This window comes from Pristis pectinata, chromosome 6, assembly GCF_009764475.1.
Source record: "Pristis pectinata isolate sPriPec2 chromosome 6, sPriPec2.1.pri, whole genome shotgun sequence".
NCBI lineage: Eukaryota > Metazoa > Chordata > Chondrichthyes > Rhinopristiformes > Pristidae > Pristis > Pristis pectinata.
Window position 1 is genome coordinate 108,537,160 of NC_067410.1, and position 20,078 is coordinate 108,557,237.

The window sequence follows — 20,078 nt, forward strand, 5'->3', positions numbered from 1 at the left end:
GGGGCCTGATGGGATTTTCCCCAGGCTGTTCGAGAGGCTCGGGAGGAGATTGTTGAACTGCTGGTAAGGATCCTTGAGTCCTCGTTGTCCACGGGGATGGTGTCAGAGGTTTGGAGGGTTGTGAATGTTGTCCCCTTGTTCAAAAAAGGTAATAGGGATAGGCCAGGGAATTATAGACCGGTGAGTCTCACGTCTGTGGTGGGTAAGCTGTTAGAAAGGATTCTTAGGATTTATGAACACCTTGAGAATTATGGACTGATTAGGGACAGCCAGCATGGCTTTGTGAAGGGAAGATCTTGCCTCACAAGCCTGATAGAGTTCTTTGAGGAGGTGACGAGGAAGATTGATGAGGGCAGTGCGGTGGATGTGGTTTACATGGATTTTAGTAAGGTGTTTGATAAGGTTCCTCATGGTAGGCTTCTTCAGAAGGTCAGAGGCCAAGGGATCCATGGAAGCTTAGCTGTGTGGATTAGGAATTGGCTTGCATGTAGAAAGCAGAGGGTTGTGGTGGAAGTAGTGCCCTCGGATTGGAAGGCAGTGACTAGTGGTGTCCCGCAGGGATCGGTTCTGGGACCTCTACTTTTTGTGATATTTATAGATGACTTAGATGAGGGGGTGGAGGGCTGGGTTAGTAAGTTTGCGGACGACACTAAGATCGGCGGTGTTGTGGATAGTGTGGAGGGCTGTCGGAACTTACAGAGGGATATTGATAGGATGCAGAGCTGGGCTAACAAGTGGCAGATGGAGTTCAATCTGGAGAAGTGTGAGGTGGTACACTTTGGAAGGACAAACTCCAGGGCAGAGTACTGGGTGAATGGCAAGGTACTTGGCAGTGTGGAGGAGAAGAGGGATCTGGGGGTTCATATTCACAGTTCATTGAAAGTTGCCTCACAGGTGGAAAGAACAGTTAAGAAGGCCAATGGGATGTTGGCTTTCATAAATCGCGGGATTGAGTTTAAGAGCCGCGAGGTGATGATGCAGCTTTACAAAACTCTAGTTAGGCGCACTTAGAACTGTGTTCAGTTCTGGTCGCCTCATTATAGGAAGGATGTGGAGGCGTTGGAGAGGGTGCAGAGGAGATTTACCAGGATGCTGCCTGGATTAGCGAGTATTGAATATGAGGAGAGGCTTAAAGTGTTAGGGCTTTATTCACTGGAAAGGAGGAGGATGAGAGGAGACATGATAGAGGTATATAAAATACTGAGAGGAATAGATAGAGTAGACAGTCAGCGCCTCCTTTCCAGGGCACCAATGCTCAAGACGAGAGGTCGTGGCTTTAAGGTTAGGGGTGGAAGGTTCAGCGGAGATGTCAGGGTGAGGTTTTTCACCCAGAGAGCGGTTGGTGCATGGAATGCACTGCCTGGGGTGGTGGTTGAGGCAGATACATTGAACAGGTTAAAGAGCTTGTTGGATAGGCATGTGGAGGAGTGTGGGATGGGGGGATATGAGGGAGGAAGGGGTTAGGTAGTGTGAGGGTGGTTTGATGGACGGCACAACATGGTGGGCCGAAGGGCCTGTTTTGTGCTGTATGGTTCTATGGTTAACCCTTCAGTTGCTCTCCACTTATTAAGCTTTTTAAATACACCCACCGTACCTGAAAGGGAACTGCTGCTCCAACGGCTGCCAGGCGACTTCTGTAAATTTTGTTTATTCGGTTCATTTCCTCATTTCTTTCCGAAAGCGTTTGCGTTACCCGAATGAATACATTTCACAAATAACATTGAAGGGAGAGTGAATTTCAATGAAACTGGGAACTCGGTCTGAAGGTGGGGTGTAAAATCATGTGAAGCAAATATAATGTGGATGATCAGTCCTTTTCCCAGTGCAGGGGCGCGTAAAAGTAGAGGGCATAGGTTTAAGGTGAGAGGGGAAAGATTGAAAGGGTACCCGAGAGGCAGGTTTTTAAACACAGGATGGTGAGTATATGGAACGAGCTACAGACAAGGTGGTAGGTTGGGTGCAATTAAAATGTTTCAAAGACATTTGGACAGAGAAATTGGGAAATTGGTTTATTATTGTCACCTACCTCGGTACAGTGAAAGGAATTGTTTTGTATGCCTTCCATACAGATTATTTCATGACATCAGTGCATTGAGGTAGTACAAGGGAAAACAATAACAGAATGTAGAATAAAGTGTCACAGGTACAGAGAAAGTGCAGTGTAGGCAGACAATGAGGTGCAAGGTCATAACGATGTAGATTGTGAGGTCAAGAGTCCATCTTATCGTACAAGGGGACAGTTCGATAGTTTTATAATGCCGAGACAGAAGCTGTCCTTGAGCCTGGTGGTACGTGTTTTTAGGCTTTTGCATCTTCTGCCCAATGGAAGAGGGGAGAAGAAAAAATGTCCTGGGTCGGTGGCGTCTTTGATTATGTCGCTTGCTTCACTGAGACAGCGAGAAGTTTAGACAAAGTCCATGGTAAATGTTCAGGGGGATATGGGCCAAATGCAGGCAACTGGGACCAACTCGGTTAAGCAACTTGGTCGGCATGGATGAGTTGGACCGAAGGGCCTGTTTCCGTGCTGTTTAACTCCATGACTCTAAGTCTGTATGCAGTGCATTCTCTCGCAGCACGCTGCCGTTACTCTGAGGAGAAGAGAAAGATCGGCGACAATATTTTAGAATTTTCTGTAAAAATTGGAAACCATATGTGCTACAGTGGTCTACAGAAATGTGCATTGGAAGTTGGTTAAGGCAGATGGAGAAAGTATATTAAAATGTATGGTAGTAAGCAAGCGGTGGGGAACATCTGGAGAATTAATACACAGCCAACAACACATATACATCTGCTTCAGGCACAAAATCCCAACAAGACATGTGGTCCAGTTGTGGTCAGTGCGAAAAATGAAGGATTGTAGATCACAGAAAAAACATTTATGAAGCCAAAATTCAAAAAGTTCATAATTCAATAGATGAGGGTCAAGAAACTGAGAAAGATAGCGAAATAGAATACCAGAGTAATTGAGCAAGAAATGCAAAATCAGACTGTAAACGTTTCTGCAGAAATGATAAAGGGGAAGCTGAAATGTCTGAAGGCTGCTAAATCATCTGGACTGGCTGGACTACACCCCATGATCCTGAAAAGGTAGCTGAAGAGATAGTGGATGCATTTGTAGTGATCTTTCAAAAATCACAAATGGTTGCAGAGGACTGGAAAATCGCAAATGTCACTCCACTCTTCAAGAAGGGAGGGATGCAAAACACAAGAAATAATAGGCCGGTTAACCTGACTTCAGTTGTTGGTAAGACATTGGAGTCCATTAATTAACAATGAGGTTTTGGGGTACTTGAAGCACATGATAAAATAGGCCGAAGTCAGCATGGTTTCCTTGAGGGGCGATCTTGCCTAACAAATCTGTTGGAATTCTTTGAGGAAGTAACAGACAGAATGGACAAATGAGTGTCAGTGGAAGTTGTTGTTAACTGGGATTTTCAGAAGGCCTTTGACAAGGTGCCACACATGAGGCTGCTGAACAAGGAGTCCATGGTGTTAAAGGAAAGGTACAAGCATGATAGAAGATTGGGTGACTGGCAGGCAAAGATTGGGAATAAAAGGGGCGTCTTCTGGTTGGCTGGCAACCTGACTTGGTTTTCCGCAGGGGTCGGTGTTGGGTCCGCCGTTTTTCACGTTATATGTTAATGATCTGGATGACGGAATTGATGGCTTTATGGTCAAGTTTGTGGCTGATACAAAGATAGGTGGAGGGGCAGGTAGTGTTGAGGATGCAGGGAGTCTGCAAAAGCAATTGGACAGGTTGGGAGAATGGACAATGACATGACAGATGGAATCCAGCGCAGGGAAGTGTATGGTCATGCACTTTGGTTGAAGGGAAAAAGCATAGACTGTCTTCTAAATGGCGAGAAAATTCAGAAATCGCGAGGTGCACAGGGACTTGGGAGTCAGAGTGCAGGATTCCCTAAAAGTTAACTTGCAGGTTGAGTCGGTAGTAAGGCAGGCAAATGCAATGTTAGCATTCATTTCCAGAAGACAAAATATAAAAGCAAGAATGTAATGCTGAGGCTTTATAAGGCGTTGGTCAGACCACGTCTGAAGTATCATAAGCAGTTATAGGCCCCATATTTGAGGAAGGATTTGCTGGCGTTGGAGAGGATACAGAGGAGATTTACAAGAATGATACCGGGGTGAAAGGAGAGTTTGATGGCTCTGGGCATGTACTCGCTGGAGTTTAGAAGGATGAGGGGAGATCTCATTGAAACCTTCTGAATATTAAAATGCCAGTAGTTTCCAGTAGTGGGAGAGCCAATGACGAGAGGGCACAGCCTCAAAATAGAAGGACATCGCTTTAGAAATGAGATGCAGAAGAACTTCTTTCGCCAGAGAGTGGTGAATCTGTGGAAGACGTTGCTGCAGACGGCTGCGCAAGCAAGTCATTGGGTATATTTAAAGCGGAGGTTAATGTGTTCTTGATTAGTAGGGGCGTCAGCGGTTACAGGGAGAAGGCAGAAGAATGAGGTTGAAAGGGAAAAGTAAATCAGCCATGATTGAATGGCGGAGCAGACTCGATGGGCCGAATGGCCTCTGCTCCGATGTCTTATGAATAGGTTTATGACAGACTGAAAAGGGGGAAATTATCTTGGGGAAATGTAAGATAAATTGATCAAATACTTTGTGTTCAACTGCAGGACATGGGTAGCGTTGGTAAAACGCTTTTTTTTATTTCAGGAGCTGGATCTTATAACGCTTTAAAAAGCGAATATTGTATTGCCATAAAAAGCGAATATTTGATTTGTCAAATTGTTCCTTGGAGTAATCTGTTCGGTTACTCCAAGAAATAATTTGATATTTTGTAAAAGGAACTTCAATCGTATATTTAAAATGTTGTCGACAATGGCAACAGGAGTAGACCTCGTCCCACAATGTTGCACAAACGTATTCTGCATCTCACGCTTTAATTTACCGTTTTGGGGTCTGCTTCAACTCAATATTTTTCTGTTCCTCTGTATTGTGGTGCACACTGAGAGGTCTCACTGGCTTCGAGACAAAATACCAAATAGGGGAACAAAATGTGTACTGATCCCTCGGAGGGGTAAGGGGAAAATATAGCGGTATCAGATCTTAATGAGTACACGAGAGACTGCAGATGCTGGAATATGGAGCAAAAACCAAACTACTTCAGGAACTCATCGGATCGAGCAGCAGTTGTGAAGGCAGACGGACAGTCAACGATTAGGGTCGTGACACTGACCCCAGGAATGAGTGGATGTTGAATCGCCGTATTATTCTCATCTCCTGACCTCTTCAGCATTTTGTTTGGTTGCGTGAAATTCCAAAGGTGGAATTGATAACAGTAGAACCAGGAACGTAGCACTGCTAAAGGCAAGGAAATTGTAAAGCGCTGTGAACGTTTCATGGTTTCATGACTCACTATCTTATTGCATGAAACAGGTGGGCAACCAACTTCTTTTTAAATATTGCATAATCTCTTAAAATTGTTTCAAAAACACAGTCTAAAGGTTGAATCAGAACATAAACTGTGCAGGATAGCCAAATTGTTGGGAAAGGAACAAAAATGGAGAATATTTGATCCCACACACGCTGATTGGCCAGAAACCAAGAGCTGAAGTGCAATTCAGCGTTAAAATGCTTTACAACGCAAAACTCGCTCAAAACTGGGCGAAAGTGTGTCGCTATCAACACGGGAACTGTCACCAAAGCTGAAAGAGCTGGCCCAAGTCACTGAACAAGTTATGCAACATCCCCGCATTGTCATCACTGAGGAATCGTGAACCTCGCCCACCCTGACAGACCCCTCCATACCATCTCCCAATATGTTCTGTCCGGCTGGTGTAACAGATTCATCCGTCGTGACAATGAGTAGGCTCCTCATCCTCAAATTCCCTGATCCTCACACGTCACCCCTCATCCCTCACCCACTCCAACCTCACTCCTTCTGAACGTACTGCTCTCCGCTCTCTCCGTATGAACTCCAACCTCGATATCAACCCCACAGGCAAGGGCGGAGCCGTTATAGTTCGGAGGACTGACATCTACCTAGCAGAGGTCAGATGACAGCTTACCTACCCCTGGACTGGCACACCACCAACTATCATACAATACCATCCGGAGATCTGCACAGCCTCCAACCTGAAAGTTCCCCAACCGCGCACTGCCCGTTTCTGTCACCTGCCCGAGGTTAACAAACCAGATGGTCCCGGTGAGCCCATTGTTTCTGCCTGCTCCAGCCCCACTGAATTCATCCCCTCATATCTCGGTTCCATCTTGTCCTTTGAAAGAAAGATCCAATTGCTCCCCCTGTCTTATAAAACCTTGCATTTTTTCTTTAAAACTATATATCCAATGTATTTCGATGCTGTTAAATATACTTCTATGGCCTTTTCAGGCAATGCATTACATTGTCAATGTCTGAATCGTGAATCCATCTATCAATAAATTGAGAAGGCCTTGTGAACGAATTAAAATATATTTATTATTCAGTGACAACATGCATCTGTTCGATGTACATTATCAATATCCCTCAATTACAATCCTCAATGGCATTAACTTTGATTAAGGAGAACAAAATAACTAAACGCACAAGATTTTCTATCTGAAGAAGCCTTTATCAATGTCACTTGAAGCTTTTAAGAGGACACTTTACCCATCAAATGTTTCTTTGTATTCCTCTCCGGCTTTAACAATATGATGTAACATTTAGGGGAAAAAATACAGAAAAGTAATCCAAAGCTGGAAGCCAAAATAGCAAACACTTCCACGGCCACAGTGAATTTGCCGGGAGAACTGACATAAGCTGGAATGAAAGATATCCAAACAGCGCAGAAAGTGAGCATGCTAAATGTGATGTATTTGGCCTCGTTGAAATTATCCGGCAAATTTCGTGCTAGAAAGGCAACGGCGAAACAAACCAATGACAGACAGCCAATGTAACCCAGCACGCAATAAAATGCTACTTCGGATCCCACGTCACATTCCAGAAGGATCACTTCTTCAGAATAGGCCATGTTTTTGACAGGAAGTGGTGGCGATTTGATGAGCCAGACGGTGCATATTAAGCACTGTAGCAGTGTAAGAAGAAACACAGTCAGGCGTTGTTGTAGGGGACCAAACCACTTGGCCACATTGTTACTGGGTAGTTTGGCCTGAAATGCCATCACCACAACAATAGTCTTCCCCAAAACACAGGAAACGCAGAGGACAAAACTAATACCAAACACGGTGTGGCGTAACATACAGGACCATGCCGACGGTTCGCCAATGAATGCAATTGAACAGAGGAAACAAAGGGTCAGTGCGAGGAGAAGAAGGAAGCTGAGCTCCGAATTGTTGGCCTTCACGACCGGAGTGTCTTTGTGAAGCAAGAAAATACCAGCTACAGTTGCAGTGAAGCAAGTTCCAGTCAACGCTAGCGCGGTGAGAACAATTCCCATGAGCTCTGCAAATGAGAGAAAGTCAACTTGCTTTTGTATGCATCGGTCCTGCCGGGCGTTGGGCCAGGAATCGCTGGGGCACCTCATGCACTCAATGGAATCTTGAAAAAGGAAACGAAAAGTTGATTTAAAAAGCGGACTGGAGACGCCTGCGAACATTTGGACAATGCAGATGTTACTTGTCCATACCTGTGGTGTTACTGATCGCCCCCTCGGCGCACGGAACGCAATCAAAGCAACAAATGGGCTGACCCTTGCGAGCTGCTTTTCTTGTACCAGGTGAACAGCTGTTGGAACAAACTGCCCGAGGGACCTGTGGCGTAGAACGATAAATGTTAAGTTATATTTTTTCGAAGAAGTATCACTCGGAGGGAGGTAAAAATTAGAGGGCAATAGCTTTAAGATGAGAGGGGAAAGGATTAAATAGGACCTGACGGGCATCGCTGGTCTGTTTCTTCAGTGCAGTGGATATATGGAATGAATTGCCAGAGGAAGTGGTAGAAAAGGGTACACTAACAACATTTAAAAGCCACTTGTCAGGTACATGGATAGGAAAGGTTTAAAGGGATATGAGCCAAATGCGGGAAAATGGGACTCGCTTGGATGGGCATCTTGGTCGGCACTGATGAGTTTGGCCGAAGGGCTTGTTTCCGTGCTGTGTTACTCTGTGACACTGATTTTTTGTATCTTGGCTTATCTTCCATGCAGATTGGATGCAGAGAAAACTTCAACGCAATTGTCATAGATTTTCTACCAGTAATTCCATGGAAGTGGAATCCTCTGTGTCTTACTTGTATTGCTGACAGCAGCTGTGATATAACTTCAGACCCTCATGTAGTCACCACCCTATCTCTGCTAATGTCCGTTTAATTTTAGGAATACGGGGCCATCCCCGTGCTGAGATTTCCTCATTTAGGTGACTATATGCAGGACGTACCTGGATAACGAAAGGATTCGATTTTTACAGACATCCATAAGTGGATTCTGTTCGTAAGTCGGAAAATACACAAAAGTCACTCGATATAGTGGGTACACCTCCACAGAATTGTATTGGCAGGCATAAAAATCACATGAGATTGAAAAAGAAAGAAGAATCTCTAAAAGTAGAGAGAGAGGAAACTAGTTCTGCCGTTCGTAGGAACAAACGCGTGACGTTGGATGTTTGAATTTAACAGAGTTAAGGGAGTACGTTCTTAACGGAGGAACGTTTAGCGGAAATGTCAGTGGTGGGTGCCTGGCATGGCGTGCTGGGTTTGGTCGTTGAGGCTGACACAATAGGGACATAGAAGAGAATCTGAGATAGAGACATGAATGTAAGAAAAATTGAGGGTTTGGGGCCGTGTAGATCACAAGATCACAAGACAAGGGAGCAGAAGTAGGCCATTCGGCCCATAGAGTCTGCTCCGAAGAAAAGACAGGGAAAGAGAAAGAATAAAGAAGGGGAAAAAGAAAAAATAAATGCGAAATGGGGGGGGGGGGGTGGAGAAGTATGCTCCATGAGCTAAAAAGGAAAATGAAGGAGGGAAGGGTGAGGTTGATGGTGGAGTGGGTTTAGACAGGTCGGTAGTACATAGTGGGCCGAAGGGCCTGAACTGTGCTGTACTGTTCTATGTTCTATGTTCAAAAATAGGGTATCCATAACTCGGGCGTTCGAAACCCGGGGACCGGCTGTACTGCTGTTCATTTACATCATGAAACTCAATCCTGTTGCTATGTCACAGAAATAAAGTTGGCACTTCGGTGGCTTTTAAGTTTCAAAATGATTCTGTTAAACTACAGCCACGATTTCATACATTACCCTTCTGCGACCACTAGTCCAAACTACAGACGCTTCATTGATCATCACTTGTTCCTCTGAAGGCGCCGATCCGTCATAATGTCCAACTGTCAAAACAGCGGCATTCCCCTCGCTAGTCACCTGCCAGTTCACAATATCGTACGTAGCCATCGAGTCCCCGTTTTCGTCGAAATTTACCCTTTCCCCGACATTAGTTGTGAAATTTAGCGATTGCATGTAATGCAACACCTACAACAAGGAGACACAGATGATTGAACATGACATCAATCACCCAAATTTTTGCAGAAACAAAGAATTTTATTTGAGCTCTGCTCGAACTACCTACCTGCCACGGCTGAAAATTTGAAATAGCGGCGCAAGATTGATTGACAAATGGACCTTCACCTCTTTCACAAGAAAACATATTGTGAAGTGCATGGGCTATAGCATAAGTAGCCTCATAAACTTTGTTGGTCACCCTCAGCTAAGATGCCTCCGTGTAGGTGTTGGACACAGTCTTTAGGCTCTCCGTTCCTGTGCACTGAGGAGGCTGAATGGCCGACGTTGTGCTCCCTGTGTCGTTGTTTATCCGTTTCAGGCTACAGCCGAAGGTTGTTTCCCAAAACTCTTCCACCAAAAGATTACCAGGATAGGCAGAAGGATGAAGACGCGTTAAAAAGTCTTTGAACCCCGGAATGTTCACGTTACGTATGGCGACCCCGATGGCCCCAGTAACGAACCTTTTGTTCTCCTCTGGGGACAGAAGCGAAGTGGTGATCCATGCCTCACTGCCCACCCACTGGATGCCAGAAATGTTCTGTCGAGCAATTTCCTTCAATAAAATGGCCATGTCGCCTTGAGCGAGAAAAGCCACCACGACTTTCGTGGACGCTGTCCGTATAACGCGGGTAACATGAAGTAACCTTTCCCTCGAATACGTCCTGTGGAAAGACTCGGAGAAGGCGATGCAAACTCCAAGCTGCTGAACCGTCTCCGTGAAGGCCTGCATCCCAAAATTCCCGTAATCGTTGTCGCTCCTGACCGTTCCAATCCAAGTCCATCCAAATCGCTTGACAAGTTGCGCCAACGCTTTGGCCTGGAAGGAATCACTTGGGATCGTTCTAAAAAAGGAAGGGAACTCTTGCCGGTTGCTAAGACAAGCGCAAGTGGCGAAATAGCTAACCTGGTCAGCAACCAGAATGGAAATAGAAAAACAGCGTAATTAGTTCGGTCTCAGAGGAAAAGGACCGGGCGAATTATCTACTGAGTGCTACACAGTTCTGTCTTCCGATTGAAGAAGAGGCATACTTTCACTGGAGGCTGTTTCTGGGATGAAGATTTGGACTCTCGAGGAACGACTGGGCAAGTTGGGCATCAATTCAATGGAGTTTGCAAAAATTAGTGTGATCTTACTCAAATGCAGAAGATTCCCGGCAGTCTTGACAAGGAAGGCGCTGAGGGGATGTTTCTCCTCGTTGGGGAATCTAGGATCATGGGGCGTAGATTCAGATTTAGACAGAGGCGAGAAGGAATTTCTTCTCACGGAGGTCACTAATCTTTGCATTCCTGTACTCAGGAAGTTGTGGGGTCGGACTCACTGAGTGGCCACGATGGATGGAGTTTTGTCCACAAGGGAGCCATGGGTGAAATTAACCATGTTACTGACTGGCGGAGCGGGGCCGAGCAGCCACGTGGGCCACTCCTGCTTCTATTTCGCACTGTTCATTATGCTTATCGCCGTTTCAAGGCCTTCTTAAGTGCACCATGGTCAATTGCAATGTAGTCCCTGTTCTATATGTAGGAGACCTGGGTATCAAGCTCCCACGGACGGTAGTTATGTCACGGCAGATTCTTTTAGTGATGTGGATTGACCGGAAAATGCTGATCAGCGTCCGGAAAGCTTTCTCACTTCAAACAGTTCATGGCACATGGAGAAGAAATCTTCGGGAAGCATAAGAAAAATAATAATTTGTTATGTGTTTAACTTACTAACTTCAGTGTCATTCAAACTGGAAAGGGATGAAACAAAAATAGGTCAAAGCTGGACGTGGTTTAAATGTTACGTTAGGAGAGCAGGACAGTGATTCAGTTGGGGAAGTGTTCAGATTGCAAGATGGAGCCAGCTGGAGCAGCGATAAACAAATGGAGTTTGAGATGTACCTTAAGTGCAGGAGAGCTGATCATAAAATAAGCAGAGTCACGACAGAAGGACAAGACCATAAAATATAGAAGCAGAATTAAGCCATTCGGCCCATTGAATCTGCTCCACCATTCAATCGAGGCTGATTTTTTCACCCCATTCTCATGGCTTCTCCCCATAAACCTTAACCCTAACCCGATCAATGTCTGTCTCAACATCTCACGATGACTTAGCCTCCACTGCCCGCTGTGGCAATAAGAGCGCCGCATATTGTAACTAGAGCCGCTATTTTACGTCGATAGATTTAAGAAGATCGAGCCTTTGAAAACAAGACCCTAATAGTAAATGATATGTCTTACCATGGGGACTTTGAAAGGACCTATTGACGCCGCTACCGCCAGGGACTGCGAAGATCCCGATTCCGCCACAATGGCAGGGACCAGTGAGGACGTGTGACAGGACTGCTGCGGAGATGTTGGGTCCCGTCCGTTGATCAGTTCGAAAGCCGCTTTCACTGAGAGGCGAGGCAGATTGCACGAATCATAAATCCTGTAGCCCAGTGTAATATTTGGCAGGAGAACCGGACTCCTGTTAATCTCTTCAATCGCAAATATCATCGCCTGTGTGAAGCGGAATATCCGGAAGTTAAAACTGCAGGACAGAGATACTTGCAGATTAGGACTAATGCACACCGATTATTTCTCTGCAGTGTCTTTTTAAAGCAAACTCACTCGGCTGATTTATGATTCAGGCAGGTTTGGGGAAAACACGTGTGACAGTGGGAAACAAGAGACTGCGGATGCTGGAATCTGGCGCATTAACAAAAAATAAAAAAAACAATTGGGAAATGTTGGAGACCATAAGGGGACATCACAGGGGGGTGAGGTATCATTGCCATAAAAATAGACAATGAGGCGGAGGCGACGGAGGAAAAGCTCGTCATCATGAGGGGCTTAGAACTCGCTGAGGTGCGGGTGGAGGGTTACAAAGGTAAGGCCACTGCTGAGGACTGATGCAAGTCCGACATTCCTCTCCCGGCACCGATGTTGTCCGACCCGCTCAGCTGTTCCAGCAGATTGTTTGTTACTGGGGTGACAATGTACCGTGAGGGGTGCAGACTTTTGTTGGATATGTTGGAGAAGAGACCAGGCATTCTCTCGGTGAATTGGCGAAACCTCGCCTACAGCCAACCATTACTTAATGCTGAGTTACAATCACACCTCTGACTGCGAGGTATTTTTGATGGTATTCTTCGAAGCCCGTTGAAGCCAAATATTGCATATATAACAGCACAGGTTATATTTTATTTGAGGGGTTGGCGTGCTCTTTTTTAAAAAAAATATGTTGGGTATATTCAAACATAACATGAGAAATAGGATCAAGAGTTGAGACCATATGCGTTGTACCGCATTCAATATAACTGTGACTGATCATATCTAATGGGTAAACTCCATTTTCTTTTCTGAGGATTTCCAATAGATTCCCCCACACCTTGGCAATTATTTGAAAGACTATTACTGACAAAGCATTTTTTCCCACCGGCAACACTAGGATTTGAAGGTCGACCTCGGATTCTGAGCCCAGTTAATGGGAACAGCGATATTGGCGCAAGAGTGGCGAGACAGCTGAACAACGCGCCACTCAATTGGGGAGTCGCATTTCAGAAGTGAGGCATCAGATCAAAGACAAACTTCTGTCTGCAACACATTTACAATTGGTGAAATTTTATGCTGAATCTCTTATTTTTGTTGACTAAAGACCAAAGTAAGAAAATATCGTTAAAAGGATATTTGGCCATCAAGCCCAACAATAAGTGCATTCACTATTTGTTGAAATAAACAGAGAGTTAAAAGTTCAGGTCGAAAACCCTTCACCAGAACTTTAAGAGAAAAAGAAAACAATTTATTTTTAAGTTAACGGTCTGCAGCATTTTCTGATTTCTTTCAGATTTCCAGCATTTCTGGACAGTTATTATTTGTTATCGGAAAGTAAAGGCACTTTTTTTCCGCTTTAGCCCGCTGTCCAAAGAAAGTACCCGTTCTGGAGCAAACAAATGAGCTGCAGGAGGAACTCAGCGGGCCAGGCAGCATCTGTGGGGGGAAATGAACATTCGACATTTGGGGTCGAAACCCTTCATTTGGTGTGTGTGGACGCTGCCGTTGTGTGACGGTGCTCCCGCAATGCTGACACAAAAAAATACATTCACCCCCATTTAATTGGATTCATACCATATTTTGCAAATCTGAATTGATACAACGTAAAAGTTAGCATATTTTTAAATATATTATCTGACGTAAGTATTAATTCTATCTGGTTTTAAGATAACAGCGACGAGTTACTCCGCATAGAATTTCGTTTCGATGTCACTAAACAGCAAATGTACGAAATCCAGCCAAAAACCTTTCAGTTACGGTGATGGGAAGCTCAAATTCTTTGCTCGGATCCCAACATCAAAGCGGGAACTCCCGATGGCTTGGTGTAATTCAATTGTGAAACCAAATGAAGCCTCAGTGCTGGGTCGATCCTGCTGAAACTATTATCATTAGTGATTGATAATTAATCTTTCTTTTCCTGTCAGAAGGGTATGTTTTGTCTTTGAATGTGAACTATGAAGTTGCTATCACCAATCATGTTTGATATTTTTAATTGCGAATTTAACTCACTAATCAGAAATGTATTACATAGAACATAGAACACTACAGCACAGTACAGGTTCTTCGGCCCACAATGTTGGGCCAACATTTTATCCTGCTCTAAGATCTATCTAACCCTTCCCTCCCACATAGTCCCCCATTTCTCAATCATTCACGTGTCTATCTAAGAGTCTCTTAAATGCTCCTAATATATCTGCCCTCACAACCTCTGCAAGCAGTGCGTTCCACGCACACACCACTCTGTGTAAAAACAAAATGTATTACTGACATCCCCCTTATACCTTCCTCTAATCACCTTAAAATTATGCCCCCTCATATTAGCCATTGTCGCCCTGGGAAGATGTCTCTGACTGTCTCTGACTCCGACTGTCCACTCGATCTATGCCTCTTATCATCTTGGACACCTTCGTATTCATCGTATTCACGCGATTTCTTAAACTACCCTCGCAATCTCATAGGGAACGTTGTTTGTAGAATGGGTTTTAACTCTGTTGTGGATTACTTTGGGGGAAAAGGTATATTTCAAGTACATCCAGTTTACCCTTCCTTCTCTTTTACATCACAATACACACAATTATTACCAGGAATACACAACTGTTGGTGAAAGCCATGAGAGAATCTATAGGCTGGACAACCGATTCATGCGCATATTAACCTCGGTGTGTGATGAAATGCCGGACTACAATTTTAGCCTTGTGCTTTTGAGCGAGGAACGGGCACAAAGTCGGTCATTGACATTGATTCTATCGCAGCCAATATCACACCCTCCCTTCTCCAACTGACAAACACAGTAACAAAACCAGAAAAAGCTGGAAACACTCAGCAGGTCAGGCAGCATCTGTGGAAAGAGAATCAGGGTTAATGTCTCTGGTCAAAACAGGAAAAAAGAGAAAATGAGATGAGTTTTACGTTACAGAGAAAGTGATAAACCCATCACTCGGCTCTCTAAACTGACCTTTGACATTTCACAGCTCTCGGCCTGGTTGCAAATGAAAGTTCAGATTTTTCTATACGGGAGTGCAGTATAAAAATTCCGCCGATGTCGATGTCTCCCTCCTTCGATAAACTAAACAAATCAAACATTTCCCTGCGTTTACACATCAGGCTGTCAGTTGACACTGCAACAGGTAACAGTAACCCCCAAAGCCATACGCAGCACATGTTTGCTTTCGTTCTGACTCTTGCCGACAAAGTGCCATGGAGTTTTATATTGGATGTCACGCTTGGGCGAGTAGTGTCGTTTCCCCTAATTAAAGCAATAATCCTCTGTAGGGAATAAAATAGCACTTTAATCTAATTTAAAACATAGACAAAGAAACGCAATTAGAAACCCCAAACTGTGCAGAACCATGTAGCTGCGCGAAGGAAGATATTTGTTACATACATTTTTTAGTCCTAGTCGGTATCGCAACAGTTCGTCCCGCACTGTAAGAAGTTTGCAAATAGGTAAACACATGTATACGGCCGTGTTGATAGTCATGGAAAAGTAAAGTAACCAATTAGTTTCAGATCAAGGCTGGTGTTCATTGGGATCATAATATTGTTATTGGTATTGGTTTTATTGTCACTTGTACCGAGGTACAGTGAAAAGCTTATCTTACAAACCGATTGTACAGGTCAATTCATTACACAGTGCAGCTACATTGAGTTAGTACAGACTGCATTGATGTAGTACAGGTAAAAACAATAACAGTACAGAGTAAAGTGTCACAGCTACAGAGAAAGTGCAGTGCAATAAGGTGCAAGGTATCTTTCGTTACTTGTTCCCCATAACATTTTATGTTGAAAAGAAGTGACCTTTGTTAAAAGGAGCAAATCAATTGTTGAATCGGTGAAAACCGCAGAATGACATTGCCCAGAGCAATCTCTATTGCACAGAAATGCACTGGGTAACCCTTCAATTGAGAGACTTTGTGGAGTGATTCACTTTAATGATGTGTTTCGTGATGGATAAATAGAAAATGGTAGACAGGATAAAAAAAAGTTTTCGACCTTCCCACAGAGCTGTTACGCATCATGCTTTACAGAAATCAAAATTCCCCTCATCCACCGCCCTTTGTCACCTCCACCTATCACCTCCTAGCCGCTGTCGCTCTCTCCACTCTCCACAGCTCCATTTGCCAGTCACCCCTCCTCACCTGGATCCACCTATCGCCTGCCAGCTCTTGTTGTACCCCGTCCCTCCACCACTTCATACCGTCTATCTTCCCTCTGTCTTTCAGCCAGCATTTAGGGTCTCGACCCGAAACGTCGACCGTCCATTTCCCTCCACAGGTGCTGCCTGTCCCGCCGAATTCCTCCAGAATTTTGCTCAAAATTCCCTGAAAAATACAGAGCCAAGTACCTGTCGGAAGAGGTGATAGAGGAGGGGAGTTTTTTTTATCCCTAATCGGTGGGGTACCAGACCACATTTTGTCTTTAAAGTGCGGAAGTGATCTGTGCTGCATTCGGATGGAGTTCCATCTGGAGACAATACAGAGCAGCCGGATTGGGCACACGAATCACATCTAATCCGCTTTACCGTGGAAGACAGTCCAACTCAACTCTGCGTTGACATAATTGTAAGCGACAATCACATTCCCCTCTTAACATATTCATTCGAAATATCATGTCCAGATAAGTATAATGTAGCCTCTATGTTCAACAATCCAGCGTTGCTCTTCACTAAGAGACAGAGGTTGGGATACTTGAGGGACTCTTTGTAATAAAGGGTTTTGCTGAGCAAAATTGAAACCCGTGGAATAAAAGATGAATCGATACCAGAGGACAAACAGTTGTAGTGAATTGAGCAAGGCAGTGAGTGCCATCTCCCAGGAATTAGTGGGAGGATCATAATGTTCCTAAATACGTTCTTGATCACAGTCTGGTAATGTCCAAATGTCAAAACTTGGACGTATGGTAAACACTGAGGAAGATAGCGAAAAATCTCAAGAAATCATGGGAGGCAGGCGGGTGAAATGGGCAGAAAAATGGCATGTTAAACTAATGGGAAGAAATGTAAAGTGATCAGGATTTCACGGGGTAAAGGAAGGAAGAAAATACAATTCGTTGGGTTAAATTCGAAAGGGATGCACAAACAAAGAATCCTGGAGCATTTGTGTGCAAACCTTAGGAAATGGTAAACGGCTTGAGAAAGCAGTTGAGTAAACCACACAGGATCAGTGCTTTCTTTAGACTTGACAGACATACTCAGAAGTAACGAACTACAAAAGGAATCGAGTATCAACAGTGCTTACAGTGAAGATTTCTTACACACTTGCCTGGCAAAAGTTCTCTGGGTTCAGTTATGAAATGTGGGCATCATTGCTAAGGATCACGTTTATTGTCAAACGCTAATGCCCCCGAAGAAGGCATAGGTAACGTCATTCTTGAACCATTGCAGTCCATGTGGTGAAGACACCCACTGTGCTGTTTGCAGGGAGTTTCAGGATTGGGCCCAACAATCAATGTTACCTGACATATTGCCAAGGTACAAAGGTGGTGACTCGGAAGGAAACCTGCAAGTGGTGGTTTTTCCGTGTTGCTATTTCCATTCTTTGTGAGAGAAAGTGTGGAATTTGAAGGTGATTTCAGAGTAGTATTGGCACGTATCTGCAATGCCTTTTATAGATGTTAGAATCCGCTACCACAATGCACAAGTGGAAATTAAGCGTTTAGTGCTGTGATTGGAAGGATAATCAAATGCACTGAATGGACCTGCATGTCAATTACCTTGAGTGTTGTTGAAGTTGGGCTCAAACTGCCAAGTGGACAGAATTCTGTTACACTCCCACTTTTTGTCCTGTAGAAAGTGGAAAGGCTTTTGGGAAAGGAAGCGTGTCTGTCACTGCAAGATAACAAGCCTCTGTGCTAGTCTTGTAGCCACTGGCCCAGTTAAGATTCTGACTAATGGTGACCCCAGGTGTGGTACACAGCAACAGTAATCCAATTGTATATCAAACGTCAGTTGTTGATACTCTCTTTAGTTTGAGGTGGTTATTGTCGGCCGCTTGCAATTTGCAAGTGTCACGCACTTATCAAGTCATCCCTGACTTTCCTCTGTATTTTTCTGCATTCGAGCATGGATTGTTTCATTTCCTGAGAAGCTTCAAATATTGAACTTTCATCAGTAAACCTGCTCACTCCTGACCTCATGACTGAAGGAAGGTTGTTAATGAAGGAGCTACAAATAGTAGGAGGGAAACACGGTCGGACAACCTTTACGAAGACCTTGGTGACGGAAGGTAGTAGTCACAAAAGAAGCTTCTTAGATCAGTGCCCCCTTTAGTAGGAATAATCCAGATTGTTCCATGCACCAGCTCTGAATTTTCCCCTGAACTATTATATCCTAATGGATAGTAGATGCTGATTCAATTATGGCTTCCAAATAGAATTCGATAACGGCTTGACGACATGAAATCCCAGTCGGATAAAATGACAACTGGATTGCACTGACCAAGGGAATCTTCAGGCCGAATGCATTTATTCCCCCGCTGGTGCAACGATTCGACACTGAGAATGCCTTATTCTGGCAAACTTTCCAAACCATCAACATCTTCCACCAGTCGCAGAGACCACAACAGCGAGCAAATTATTCTAAATTCTGAAGAGGCTTCTGGATCGGGTTGGAGAGCTCTCCGCTAGTTTTAGCGGAATATTTTTATTTGGGAAAGTTGTTTTATTGCATACTGACATCCCCGCATTGTCATCATTATGGAATCGTGAATTTCGGCCACCCTGACAGATGGCTCCATCGCATCCCTCAATGTGTCCTGTCCGGCAGGTGTAACAGATTCATCCCGTGTGTCACACTATCCTCAAAGTCCCTCACCCTCACCCGTCACCCCTCATCCCTCATCCCTCACCTACTCCAAACTCACCCCTCAGAACATACTGTTCTCCTCGCTTTCTGTACCAATCCCAACATTGTCATCAGACTCAGGGCAGTGCCGCTGGAGTCTGGAGGACTGACAGTTACCTTGCAGAGGCCAGGTGGCAGCTTTCCGACACCTTCTCGTACCTACCCCTGGACTGGGACCCCAACAATGATCATCCCATGGCAGCTGGAGATCTCACCTCCACAGTTTCCAACCTGATTGTTCCCCAACCGCGCACTGCCCGTTTCTGTGTCCTGCCCAAGATTCAAAAACCAGACGGTCCCGATGAGCCCATAGTATCTGACAGCCCCAGCCCCACTGAACTCATTCCCTCACATCTCGGCTCCATCTTGTCCCCAGGTCCAGTCCCGTCCCACCTACATCCGTGACACTGCGCATGCTCTCCAACACCTCAACAACTTTGAATTCCACAGACCCTGCCGTTACATTTTCACCTTGGACGCCCAGCCCCATTCCCCATCAGGAAGGCCTCAGGGCTCTCCTCTTCTTTGTGGAACACAGACCCAACCAGTTTCCCTCCACCAACACCCTGCTCTGCCTGGCAAAACTTGTGTTTACCCTCAACAACTTCTCTTGTGTGTTCGTCAGCCAGAATAACACAACATCAATGATTGCACGTGGAGGAAACTGGTTCTATATCTGAGATTAGGTTACTGTTTCAGATAGAGGGGAAATGGCTAAAGGACGTGAATTAATGAAAATCCATATTGGTAAAGAGAACATGTTTTGCTTCCTTAAAGAATGAAATAATCACAATGAATTGCGAACCAAAAAGGGGCTTTTTTTTAAAAAAAAAAGGACACTTATACAACACAGAGGGATACTGCTGTTACCGCTGTGTCTGCCCTCTGAAAGAAAGGTACAATGGGTCCCGCTCCCTTTTCAAACCTTTACAGATATTTCCTTACAATGATATAATCTGATATATTTCGTAAGATGCGGTCAAATGTACTTCTACCGTCCTTTCAGGCAATGCACTACATTCTCAAAGTTTGAAGCGTGAATCCATCCATCGATAAAGAAATCGAGGACGCATTAACATTGCGAACGAATTCAGATACATTTATTCCACAGTGACAACATAAAGGAATTCAAAATACTTTATCAATATTCCTCAATGATAATCCTCCGTGATATCAACATCGATTAAGGAGAACAAAATAACTAAAACAGACAAGATTTTCCATCTGAAGTGGCCAATTTCAATGCCTCTTGAAGCTG

General features: G+C 44.5%; 1 protein-coding gene across 1 annotated transcript; it reads right to left on the reverse strand.

The window, feature by feature from the left end:
* Positions 1 to 6,605: 6,605 nt before the first annotated feature.
* LOC127571226 (extracellular calcium-sensing receptor-like) lies at positions 6,606 to 15,039 on the reverse strand. Its single transcript, XM_052017411.1, is given in 6 exon segments — positions 6,606 to 7,510; positions 7,599 to 7,722; positions 9,208 to 9,435; positions 9,533 to 10,369; positions 11,686 to 11,977; positions 14,936 to 15,039. Coding segments are annotated over 5 exon segments (2,352 nt in total). The 5' UTR covers positions 11,944 to 11,977; positions 14,936 to 15,039.
* Between the last annotated feature and the right edge of the window lie 5,039 nt (positions 15,040 to 20,078).